The sequence below is a fragment of the Myotis brandtii genome, unplaced genomic scaffold (genome assembly GCF_000412655.1).
Source record: "Myotis brandtii unplaced genomic scaffold, ASM41265v1 scaffold43, whole genome shotgun sequence".
In the NCBI taxonomy this organism is placed as follows: Eukaryota; Metazoa; Chordata; class Mammalia; order Chiroptera; family Vespertilionidae; genus Myotis; species Myotis brandtii.
Window position 1 is genome coordinate 192,651 of NW_005366455.1, and position 13,745 is coordinate 206,395.

General features: G+C 35.6%; 1 protein-coding gene across 1 annotated transcript in view; it reads right to left on the minus strand.

Annotated features, from left to right (window-relative positions):
- Positions 1 to 13,745, minus strand: part of CPS1 (carbamoyl-phosphate synthase 1, mitochondrial) — a 111,656-nt gene that overhangs the window by 76,649 nt on the left and 21,262 nt on the right. Inside the window, exons 6-12 of the mRNA XM_005874179.2 lie at positions 11,119 to 11,211; positions 6,781 to 6,870; positions 4,871 to 4,999; positions 4,119 to 4,225; positions 2,938 to 3,076; positions 2,286 to 2,363; positions 581 to 679 (exon numbers count right to left, since the gene is read on the minus strand). Of these exons, the coding sequence (XP_005874241.1) occupies positions 581 to 679; positions 2,286 to 2,363; positions 2,938 to 3,076; positions 4,119 to 4,225; positions 4,871 to 4,999; positions 6,781 to 6,870; positions 11,119 to 11,211 (735 nt within the window). The remainder of the gene's footprint in view (positions 1 to 580; positions 680 to 2,285; positions 2,364 to 2,937; positions 3,077 to 4,118; positions 4,226 to 4,870; positions 5,000 to 6,780; positions 6,871 to 11,118; positions 11,212 to 13,745) is intronic.

The following is a 13,745-nucleotide window of genomic DNA, read 5'->3' on the forward strand; positions in this document are numbered from 1 at the left end:
ATATACATATATATCTCTCTAAATTTTGAATAATAATGTGTGGGTATGTGTGTGGTTAAACCATGAAAGAAATGAGTAGAGATCTTATATTAATGTACACGTTCAAACAGATAAGGGTTCAAGACTTATATTAATTCTTATCCATTTGCTTTCTAAAGGTAAATATTATTCAATTCATAATATTGAATAATAATCCTTTTAAAAAAATTATATCACCTATAACAATTCTGTAGTCTGAACTATGTCTCTCAAGCATATGTAAAGCTATGGTTTTATTGATAATGAAAAAAATGTATCAAATTATAAGCTAAATTAACCCTTATTGTTTACTACGCTATTTTATTACAAACATCCTAGAAGAATTAAACTTTAAAAGATGTTTAAATCTAAACATTAAAATTCCAATGAACATAATCAAGAACAGACCAAATAGTTAGATGCTAAAGTGATGGGAGATTACAATAATACCAATCATCTTTCATAAACCATTGGAAAAGTTTACATATTAACTTAAATATATCATTACACGATAGAGCAAATCCAAACTACATAAACCAAAAAGAAGCCCACACATACTGACCTCAATTCGAGATGCAACCAGGGCTGGCTTTGGTAGAACCGATGTAACAGTGGTTCCTTTCCCCTTCTTTATCAGTGAGAAAAATGAATCAAACAGATACTAGAAAAAAAAATGTAACCAACTAGTTAGAAGCTTCAAAACTCACAGGGTTGCGAGATAAAATACAGTATTCCCACTTAAATTTGAACTTTAGATAAATAATTTTTAGGGTATTTCTATGCAATATTTGTTTTTGTTTGTTTTTTGCCAATTCTGGCAAAACTAAATATTTATTATTATGGAAATTAGATAAAATAAACACTTCTGCTTATGTGACATCCTATTTAAAAATTTTTCAGCAGACAGTGAACATTTCAGATAATGCCTTTGGAGAATATCAAGTTTGCAGCCTCTTAATTATGAATCATTTTCTTCTTCTAAGTAAAATTCTGGTGATAATTACTTATGCTATATTTCTTGTGCTCCCTAAAGTTAGAAATAACTGGATTTTTAAAATTTCTATAAGCTCTAAAAATATCTCTAAAGATTATTCTTAAACTTTACCAATAAATTTACTTTTATTTTTTCAACAGGCATAAGAAATTTCAACAAAAACATTCATTCTGCAACTATTTGGCAGGATAAAAATAAGGATTAAGTGATACTGCATATTACATATCTTGATTTCAATGTTCCTAATTTGAGGTACTACATAGGCAATATTTATATTTTAAATTTTAAAAAAGTATCATGCATTAGACAATATGTGTGCATAAGTCACTTTAATTTACGAGTTTTATTGTGGGTAAGTAATGCTATATTGACTTTGGCTATCAAGAACCATTATTTCTTAATTATAATAAAACAAGAAAAGAATCCACAGATCTGAAAACACAATTCAGTAGCAGACTAGATGAGGTAGTAGAGTTTACAGACAGAAGATTTTTATTCTCTCCCTCATTTTGCCTCGGTGTCTTTTCTGAGAGTATCTGCTGACAGGGAAGAATTGTCAGCATTACTATTGGAGGCCCTGGGGTGTTAGAGATGCAGAGTCACACCACACTTCCCAGACTTTTCTGAGTATCACTGCAAGCTCTTGTTTTGCAAAGATGTCCTTGACATTGAACCAAAAGCTCACACAATAAAAAGTAGAGATATTTAAATTACAAACAAAACATCTCTAAGAATTCTTCATGGTTCTTTTCTTAAGCCATCCAACTCATATGCATGTTGGTATATGCCCTCTCCCCTCCCCAACACTGCTGCCCTCCTTCTCCTGCCGCTGGTTATTCTCCCTATATGGCTACACAACCAGTTGCCATAGAGATTTCGTGAAGTCACAGATGGGGGATTAAAATTTCATTTCAGTTATGAGAATAAGAGAGCAAGGGGAAATTCATTTGCATAGGGCAACAATTACAAATTTTAGAACTAAATATATCAGAATGATAATAATTTAAATAAAAATAGCATTGCATCAGGTTTCTTAAGGGATTCCTCACTTTGAATTAAAAAAACAAAACAAAAAAAAAGGACAGGCACTTCCTCCATGATAGGTATGGAGAGGAAATTTTGATACAATGAGCATATTATCACAGCACCCTTCTTGAGAATGTTCTGTAACAAGATCATCTAAGGTGGTTATTGTGGTTTCTCGATTTTTCACATAAATACATTTCTAATTTTAAGACTTAATTCTATAACATGCCTCATCTTTCTAACATACCTCAGTGTCCGTTGGCCCTGGGCTGACCTCGGGGTGGAACTGCACACCGAAAAAGGGTTTGCTTTCATGCATAATCCCCTAAGGAACGAGAAATGGGAGAAATGTCTTCTGAAACAATGGATGCCAACCAAGGCTATGTATTATTCAAACAAAAAGCTGAGGTAAATGCTTAAGAACATTAGAAAAAACTAACAGTGCTAATAATCCAACAAAGATTCAACCAAATGTTGTCCCCTTAATAAAAACAACTGATTTGGTTTATAGACTTTGGGACCCTTCAAAGCTCTGTTCATAATACACCCAAATCCTCTTCTGATCTTTATCTCCTAAATTGCTTCTCCAGGGGTCTTCTTAAAGGCTACTTCATGTGCTTAGTCCCAGAGACTCACTGAGTGGTTTCAACAGATCTCTATCAATGCCCCATTAACAATGAATGTGCAAGACAGTCATTGATTAACGATTCAAAGAATGGATCTTAATGAGTCAACTGATGAGAAAATAAGACCGAGAAGTTACTTTTGGAAAAGCAGAGGGCTATGAACTCCTATAAATAGAGTTGTTCCCCACACACACCCCAAAGAGCTCACATAAACAGGAGAAAGGTATCTGTATAAGAGCATTAAAAGCCCTGCATTTCTCATCCCCAACTTACCTCATTGGTTTGGTCGTTGACATTTGTAAAAAGTGGCTTCCAGCCGGCAGGAAGGGTGTTTTCCAGGGCATAGCCATGGTTCTGAGCGGTAATGAAAGCTTGTCTGTTCGTCACATTCAAAACAGGCTGATTCTGCCCTCTGGAGAAAAAAGGAAGAAGGAGAAGGAAAAGTGAGGAGGAGAATATAAGCACATTCGTTGTAAAATAGCAAACAAGAAAAGACTATTAGAATTCGAAAGTTTCAATTGTTTAGTAAGAAAAGTCACAGATTGTTAATCCCAATAATCTTAGCAACAAAAATCAATTCGGGAAGCTTCATTGTGTGTTAAATATCATATCTATTAAACTTCTGTAATCAGTTTTGGAAAAGGGAGAATTGCACTCATACGAAGAAGTTAAGAGTTGCCTACCAGCTTAACAGAGACTGACAAATCTAAGTGACTTATTTTAAGGAGCCACAGTAATTGTAAAGGCAGATGAGAGTTCACAGGAGACAATAAAGAGAAACTACTCAGTCTGGAATCAATTTGAATTATACTTCCTGTGGAAGGTGGTCCATGAGGGAAAGCTCCATGTTCAATAGGTTAACATCATTGGGGTAAGAAAGTACTAGTAAAACCTAGAGCAATGGTTCTCAACCTTCCTAATGCTGCGACCCTTTAATACAGTTCCTCATGTTGTGGTGACCCCCAACCATAAAATTATTTTTGTTGCTACTTCATAACTGTAATTTTGCTACTGTTATGAATCGTAATGTAAATATCTGATATGCTATATGTGTTTTCCGATGGTCGCGACCCACAGGTTGAGAACTGCTGACCTAGAGGATTTGAAGATTTCTCGGTTCTTAAGTCACCCAGCCTTACAACGCTATCAATGCTCTGAAATCAAGTTTAAAACCAGAACAGTTTCCTTAGAATGCCATTTGATTGAGTATTATAACCTCAATTTATGCCGAGGGAAGAAAAATAACTTTAAAATACAGCAAAGTTATTGTTAGAAAAGGCTGCCTTTCACAAATGCAATGAAAGTGGTATCAGGTAGTCAGACAACTGTGAACCATATATGATTATCTGTTTATTCTGAAGAAAGTGGCATGGAAGATCTCTAAGTCTTCTGGATTTGGTTACTAATAGTATTTCACAGCTAGTCTAACTGTACACAAAGTGTAACTGCCTTACCTGTTGGCCATGGGCATCTTGTAGGATTTGGCACCAGCAGCTAATCCTATGATTAAATTTCCTGTACTGATTCCAAACAATGGCTCCTTGCGGTCACTCTCCAAAATCTAAATCAGGAAGAATTTTTATTAACCCAGAAGTACAGTCCCAAAGTGCATCCTTTATTCCCTTAATTAACAAGGTAAAGAGAATGATCATTGAATAAATGTTAAATTATAAATCAGAACATGATTGACAAATATATAGCATTAGAACTCAATAAAATGTACTTAACATACAGATTAAAATAAATCTAATTTAGAATTTCTTTAGAAACTTGGGTGTGTTATAGGTCCCAAGGTCATGGTGAGGAACATAAGTTGTCATTTCATGATTGTAAGGATGACACATTTGGAGATTGGGCTCCAGTTCTCTGAATTTAAGGACACAATCCCAATTACTTTATCTTTAAAAAAAGGACTCTTTTTCCTCATTGGTTCTCCCTAATACATATCTGTAAATGACACATTTGGAGATTGGGCTCCAGTTCTCTGAACTTAAGGACACAATCCCAATTACTTTATCTTAAAAAAAGGCTCTTTTTCCTCATTGGTTCTCCCTAATACATATCTGTGCTGACATTACCTCTGAGGTTACAAGTAGAAGTAATAAAAAATTTCTGAATAAATAAAATATATTGCAGTGAGAGCAGTAATAGACCAGACTCCCTCCACTTCGCACACAGATACACACCACCCCCAGGTTTACTGCACCTTTTTCACATTCTGAATTAGTGGTTGTGCAAGAGCTGGGTTCCCAGGTCCTCCGGCAATTAAAAGCCCATCATACTCCATCTTGGTGAAATCATGATTCCAGGGAACTAAATGCACTTCGGCTCCTCGCTAGAAAGGAAAAACAAGAATGATCAGACTTTAATAACATTTTTTTGGCCAAAGTGTAATTTCACTAGACCTTCTCTTGACTAACCATTCCCAAAAGGGAAGGAAAAAATAGCACGTGATTCAAATAAATAAAGCTTAACAGAGACAGACAAAAACATCACTGTTTTTTGTGTGTGATGTAAATGGAGCCAATGGTCAATAAAAAGTGGAGAGAAAAAAAAACACTATTAAAAATGTGATCCTGAAAAAATAGATAATACACTTTCCCACACTTTAGAAGGTCTCAGAGCCTAAAAGCTTCATGCTTGGGCACACAGGAATACAGGTTATCTTACCTAGAATTATGAGATAAAGAGTTGCAAAAAATGGTAAATTGATTTTCTGCAAAACTTAAAATGGCTCACCTTCCACCATTTTCAGTTTTGCCTTTTTTGTCTGATCAAATTTTAATCAGCTTTCTTTCAGGGATTTTCTCATATTACCTATATTTATATTCTGATTGAAAAGTTAGAACTTCTCTACATAAATATAAATAAGAAGATATCTTTGAAGGTTTTCTAGACATATTTCCTGAGACAAGGATTTGAGAAAAAGAAGTTTATTTTGAAGTGTTTTCAAGAAATACCAATAGAAAATGACACTGGGAGGCATTCCAATCAAGTATGCATTCTCCGGCAGTTACCATATGGACAGCCAGAGCTTCAGCCCACCCAGGATCTCTGAGCGCCAGTGTAGAACATCCATCTTGAAGACAGACCAGCTATGGAGCAAAGGAGCTGGGATATTTACACAATGATCCTCACTAGTCATTGGTTGGGGCTGCAGCAAGATCATTAATTCGATGGCACTCTGCATGCCAGCAGCCTCAACCAACCACAGAGAGCCCTCAGTCAATGAAATGCAGACACTTGCAATTGTAAGTCAGGCAAAATGTTGAACGGAGAGGGAAATATGGACAGACCATCCACAGCATCTGCTACTGAAGAGTCCATGCACATTTTTGTTACTAAACTTTGACCAGAATTTGAAATCATGATTTGGACACTTCTGATATTCTCTAATAAAGAATTAAAGAATTCTACTATATTCAAGCTAATTTGATAGTATGCACATATCTGTGTGTGTGTGTGTGTGTGTGTGTGTGTGTGTGTGTGTGTGTGTGTGAAACAGAGACAGAGTCTTACCCAGAGAGGCAGAAACAGAGAAGACTGGGACAGGAAGGTGGAGAAGGAGAAATCTCAACAAAAACAACTATGTAAGAAAACACTGTAATTAAACACTATAGTTAAAGTCTCCTAAAGGATTTTTAAGGTTTAACATTAATGGTTGTCCAAGAGTTGATATAAAACAGCGTGAAAGTTTGCACTGTATCAGGGCATGACCTCTGCAAAGATGTGCATAATAAATAAAGCCCAATAAAGAAGTTCTCCAACTGACTCTAGTTTTTTTGTTTGTTTGTTTTGTTTTGTTTTTTTATCTCTAAACCCCAAGAACATGGACATGGCATGTCTTAGCATGTCAATCAATAAGTGATAAGAACAGTCATCATTTTCTCCTCTGTTTTTGTGGCCTTTGAAGTCTTTTTTTTTTAACATGGTCCACTTCTCTCATTTTAACAGGGATAAGTGTATCATTTTGTAGATCAAAGGCAACAAGAAGAGAGCAGATTCCCTGACATTCTAGAAGAATGCACAAGCTTTCTCTGAAACAGAGGAAATCAGCTTAACACTAAACGATCAATATTACCAATCCTTACCCTTGAGATGGAATGATTTACTTACCTTTACAAGTAGGCGGATTACATTGTTCTTTATCCCACAGTCTACAGCTACCACTTTCGTGGCGTTTCCTTTGCCATACACCTTGACATCCTGCCATTTTAAAAACCAAAGAGTGAGAGGGAAGTTCCAGATATGAGCAACACATCAATATCGTAAGCATATCTGAGGATGCGTCACACTTAGATTGGCGGCAGATTGATTGCTAAGTATTTGGGAGTGACTGGCAATTAATCAATTTGTAAGAAAGACACAGCAAGTGCTACAGTCTGTATCCTTTTTATGATAAAAAAAAGTGCTTTGCTATTTTATATAAAATTTTGATTACAGTAATAACAATGATCACTAAGAAATTGGTTGCTTCCATAATTAACAACCATCTTTCCCATGCTTTACCTCACTAACAAACAGTAGCAATGGAATTTTCAAGTATTATTGCTCAATTCAGCACTAGACAGAGGTGGTAATAGGTATATCATGCGTTAAATACCACTTGATCTTCAACTTGCAGTAAAGTGGGGATAGGGTACAGCATTAGACTTATGCAGTGGGGTTAATGGATAAAATCAGTATGAGAGTCTGAGGAATTGCTGGGCTAGTGTAGACCATTGGTCCCTCTAGGTTACTGTGCAATCGTTTGCATTTAAATGGTAGACTTCATAAAAGGATTCCAGAGCATAACATAATCATTACCTATGTCTTAAGCACTGTGTGGAGTCATCCATTTTCACAGGCTTTTACCTGAGAAGTAGTTCCCCAAAGTCATAAAAGGAAAAATAATAGAAATACAGGGAGAGAAGCCTAGAGAGCTGGGTGTCCACAGGGATACCAGCTTTCAGAGTTCACTGGCACATTCTGAATTTAGGATAATTCAAAGCTTGCAAAAGGTTTTAGATTAAAATTGCAATCTGGATATTTGAAAAAGCATTTTCCTTTCACTGGAATGTCTCTCTCTCCACAAAGTCTATAGAATGTGAAATCATAATCCTTAGACTATATTTCAGAAAAAGTTTATATTTTTTGTCTTGTTGACTATTCTAGAGAAGAAAATACCCCAGTCCATCTGTGATCTGGAGGATTTATTGCTGAACTGCTCCATAAATGTTACAGATAATCTCTCTCATCAGATAATCTGAAAAGTATAGATTTATTCTTAACCTTAGGCTTCTGCTAAAAAACAAAGCAACATTAAGGTCTAGTTGTAGCTATATCAAATTGCAATTACAAGACAATGAATTAAGTTATCAACCACACCAAAGCAAAATTCATAGAATAAATATGATCTGATACAAATATACATTTATCACAGCTAAAATGAAATTATTTAATTGTTCTGGCATTAAGAAACAGAACCAGCTTTCACCATTGCGCTCTCTCCCTTGATTTAATATGAAGATACAGATAGGCTCCTTTTAACTGATCTCTACACAAACACATTACATACTCTCCCTACAGAATGAGAGAAGTTACCCAGGACCTCACAGACATGTGACTATATGAATTTGCATTAGGACACTCCAGGAGGAATATATTATGCAGTGTTTTTCAACCTTGTTTGACCATAGAAATTTTTTAAGGTGAATGTCTCCAGGCTTAATATCCTTCATGTTTGAAAAATGCTAGACTACATGTTTAACATAGTTCTCAATTCTAAAATTTAAAAGGAAAACTAGCCCTTTCTCATGCTGTGCCTCAAACTAAATCAACTCACATGGAAATGCGTAGAAACAAATACAGAGAATATAGCCTCATGCCATTTGAATGGACAAATTTTAGAATTAAAACAAGTGAATATCTCATCTGACATGACCACATTCCAGATATATAAACAAGTATGTATCTAATTTTAAAACTCGCAGATAACCATAGAAAAGTGAGACAATTCTTGCAAGGATCTAAATATGATGTGTTGTACAGATAACCATAGAAAAGTGAGAGAGACAATTCTTGCAAGGATCTAAATATGATGTGTTGTGTGTTTTTTTAAATAAAGCTTTTTTTAAAATGACATGGAATACAAAGGTGGAGTAAGTCATGAGAGGCTTCACAGAGGAACTGACTTCTTGAAGGCAAGCAGGGAGGAGAGAGAAATGGAGATCCCAGGCAGAAGAGCAGAATATGCAAACATAGCCTGACCCTGCCAGATGTGGGTCAAGAAGAACCAAAAGTCACCAAGAGCCTTGAGAGAGCTTCTTAAATTCATGTAACAAGATCCTAGAAATGGCGCTTTCTGGAAACATCTCAGTCAAACCACACCAACATGAGAGGCAGAAATAGCATGAGGTTAGCATGAAGAGTCACTGGAGTTCAAGTTAGGCCAGCTCTAAAAAGACTTTGGCAAATTTCATTTGATTTTAAATAGATTTACTTGATAAGCCTCGGTTTCCTCAGCCATGAAATAGAGTTGGGTAGGGGTTTTTTTAAATATATTTTTATTAATTTCAGAGAGGAACGGAGAAGGAGAGAAAAATAGAAACATCAATGATGGGGATGGAACCAGAAACCCAGGCATGTGACCTGACCAAGAATAGAATCATGACCTTCTGGTTCATAGGTTGATGTTCAACCGCTGAGCCACACTGGCTGGACAGAGTTGTGTTTTGTTGTTTTTGTTGTTGTTGTTGTTTAATAAGAATTAACTGACCATTCAAAAAATGTTGGTTGTATTTTTTCTAAGACAAAACTGCCTCTTTAAATGGACCACTATAACCATGAGCTATCTTATGCAAGAAACTGTATGTTTGATGTATAGAGGAATAAAATGTTGTGGTGAATAATTCTATTTAAAATAAAATTTAAAAGAGAGACGCTTTGCTGCCCCAGTGATGAAGGAAGAGACATTTATAGCCATCTCTCCTATAGTGAATATAATTCCCAATGTAGAGCCAACCAATAGTAATGACTTCAAAAGGGTTTCAACTGGCCTGAATTCTCCACATTTAAAGTTCAATGGTAACCAAATTCATACTCCTAGATAAGAAAACTCTGCCTTGTCTCCTATTTTGTGTAGTAAAAACAGAAAGCAGCAATCAACCCTTTAAATTTCAAAGTACAAATTTTTTTTTCCCCATAGAAAATCCCACAGGTATCTCAAACTCCTATTGAAAGCATCACTGTGCTCACTCAAACTAGTTGAAATTGCTGATAAAATAGGCTGATCTTTTATCTGGTCACACCCAGTGCCTCCTTCTCGCATTTGTCTCATTCACCTCAATGTCTCTTTTTCTGCTGTTATTGCTCAGTCCAGGCTTTCGCGGGTTTTGTCCTGGTGAGCTACAGTAACCTAGTTAATTGCTCTTTTATCCAGTCTACTTTTCTCCGGAATGATGCTGATTGAGTTCTCAATTGCTTCCAGTTTTGTTGACTTAACCAATGACAAGAAACCCTCTAGACCTAGCCATAGTGCATCTCCACTCATCTTTAACCAAATATGTGAACGCTTTGGTTCAACCATACCAAAAAACACATAACTCTTCAAAAGTACCATGTTGTTGCATACCTCTATGCCTCTCAAATACATGCCATTTTCTGTGCCTGAAACTCAGTTCTCCTAGTGCATCCATTTAACTACCTGCTCTTTAAGTCTCAGAACAAACCCAACTCCTCTGCAGAACCTTCCCTGATCCAGCTATCTAGTTCAATGCCACCCCACGCATGCCCTTGCTCCTGTGGCAAACTGTGTGCATTCTAAGGACAGCATTTACCACAAAATTCTGTCCATGGTGATTACTCATTTGCCTGTCGCACTAGCTCTGTCCCAAGGACAGAGACTATAGCCCAAGAGACTTACACCTACATTAATAAATATTCAATCACATCCAACAGACATCTTTCTAAAATGTATTCTACACCCTCTTATAAATATACACTAAACATATCTGACTTTGGAGTGGCACAGTGATTACTATGAACACTAGTTTTTGAATTGAGCTATAGTACAATAAATCTTCAGTGTCTCAAGGAATACTTTCCCCTACCCAAAGTGACCCCAGACTTTTTTTATTGCATCTGATTTCTTTAAAGTGCTCTCGACTCTCTGTCAGGCTATTACTCTGACTCCTGATTGGCACTATGCCTGTCTCTGGCAAGTCACCAGTTCCTTTATTTGACATTGTTAAAGTTTTGAACTGGGGAACCAGGAAAAAAAAAGAAGTTAAAAATAATAGTAAACAATTTCTAACGTTAAATGCACTGGTTTAGAATATATATATTTTAGTTGCTTGAGACCCATTTCACCTTCAACTCTGGTGCTTCTAAAATGACTTTGACCTAAATGAAAATTTTGATATTATAAGAAAGGAAGATACACAAAACTACAAAATCTGAAAGAAAATTGCTCACCTTGGTTGAAACCTCAGCAATCAAATTCTGCTTGTTTGGGTCCGCAAAATTCACAGACTGACCTTCAAATTCAATCTTCCCAAGCGTGGTGCCCTATCAAATTAAAAAGTTAGACAGTTAGAAGGGAGCAGTGATGTAGGTGCTGACAGGATCAGTTCATGGGGACTTAAACAGCTGCTCTAAGAGTTTGATGCCTTTATAAACACTCATAACCAAAAGCAGGAGATCTTTATCTCAACCTGGAAAGATAAAGCAATTTTCACAGTACATTTGGAAACCACTCTGAGAAGTACGATCAGTTATTTTAGGCTTAGACAATAATCCGGGGTAAGCAAAGTCAAAGGCATCGAAATTTAGGTCTCCAGCTTCCAGTATTTAGAGCACCTGTCCCTTAATACATCTAACCTAACAATATTTTGTGTAAGATGTGACAAAACAATCTACTGAGCAAAACAAGTAAGAAATCTAAAAATTTTTAGAAAATTGACAAGATTGGGAATTTATTACATTGTGATGGTAAAATTCACAAAAATGTGAAATGCTATAAATCATAAACTTTCAGAAGTGGCATTGAAAATTGTCACCTTAGACATGCTAATGTCTTGGTGTCCCAAAGAACCTGAACTTTAAAAAAAATGTTTAGCCTTCTGTGAAGCTTTCATGAATTAGCCTTGCTAGCTTGAACATGGCAAATGTTTTCTTCTCATTATTATATGTCATGAGATTTATTTATTTGTTGGTAAGTCTAATTTGATCTATTTAGAAAAATGGCATATTATGTTTAGTAAGTAAGACTTTATTGGGGGGATGTCAAAATAATTCATTGATTTGCCTTTCTCCAAGAAATTATTGCATTGAAAAAAAATAAAAGAAAGTCTTTATTTTCCCCTCAAAATTTATTCCTTAGAGGAAGAAGTCACCAGAAGTGAGTGAGGGTAGAAAGGGCCAGCACACCATTCAGACATGACAGTTATTCATGTAATTACTAAAATCAGAGTGCTACCTCAAATTCTTGGGGGGAAATAACAAAAATAACCTTTCACTTCCACACTGTTATTAATTTTCATAATGGACTTTATTTACTTTTAGAATCCAAATCACAGAATCTCTTGACTATATTTATGATCTTTAATTTTGAAATTTGGTGTTCAGTTCTCATTTCCTTCTTCAAACATGCTGAATGAAATTCAATCTTACTTTCCAACCTAAAAGTAATAGACTAAAAGCTACAGTATACATTTTTAATATGAGCCAGCACGACTCAACATTAAATATAATAGGCAATACTACAATTTTGTCTGAGCTAGCCTATCCAGCCAAATTTTGAAAACCTAACTGCCTCTGATAAAAGAAGGGTTCATCCTAAACTAACATAAGTATGGTCTTGTAAATTGTTTTCTCAAATTAATAGGGCTTGCTATATTTTATTCAACATATGAATTCTATAGCCCAAATTGAATTTCCCAATTTTATTTCCATTTTCATTCTGGTAGTATCATCATTGTTTACTGCTCCCATAACATCATTGGGTTAAGAAAACACAAGAATCTACTGATATGTTTAACCACACTAACATCTATTCTCAGGAAAATCAAGGTGGAGGGAAAAAGTCAGAGGTGGAGTAGAAGGGTCATATAAACTCCACTGTCGTCCTTCTGGTCATGGGTATGTAGCCATGTTCTTATTTTCAAAGCTGTTCTTTCTGTTTACAGAGATCCTGTGTCAATATATTCTAACAAGAAATCTGCAACAGATTTTCTTGAAGAATATTTCACTTCAAAATTGTAAATTTTATTTTTCTTATTTTTTATGTAATATAATTCAATGAGACAACTTTAGTGGCATTTGGGGAATGTAGTCAACCTTTGGTAAAGTTTTTTTCTGATCTGGGATATGAAAGTTTCATGCAGGGGAGAAAAAAATTGTCCACCTCATAACAAGAAGAAGCAAGCTGATGGTGAGGAGATATTTTAAGGGGGGGGGGGCAGATGTTTCAGCAATGAGACATGAAAGCAAAAGATAAAACTACATGTTATCACCTAGGGCATTGGTACAGTCTCAAGAAAGACTATGCAATTAAGTTAACACAGGCAGGGCTCATCTGACACACTCATGAAATATAAATCACTAATTTCACAGACAACTTCTCTGAGAGGACTAAACAAATAACACCACCAATGCCATACAATTCTGGGTTTGCATTTGCAGCATGGAGGTGTTCAATTTAGGTAGACTGTTGTGTACCGCGTAACCTTCTCCACTTGTTTCACTGGTCCTGAGATGAATTATAAAGGCCATGACTTGTCAGGGTCATGAACACAGAGTAGGCACTCAATAAAGTGCTGTTGAGTGAATTAATCTCATAGCCCTTCAGTAAAAAATTTCCCAGTCAGGTATTCAGTCTCAAAAACTACATCAGAGGTAGTGAAACAAAAGGACAGAAACCCAAATGGCATAAATTGGCCAGATTTGTTCTTTTACATACTAATGGATTCCTCAGGCACTGAGAAAAATTAAATATATATATGTAAAAACATATATTTTTCATATATATATATATATATATATATATATATAGCCCAGTGCATGAAATTTGTGCATGGGGGTGTCCCTCAGCCCAGCCTGAA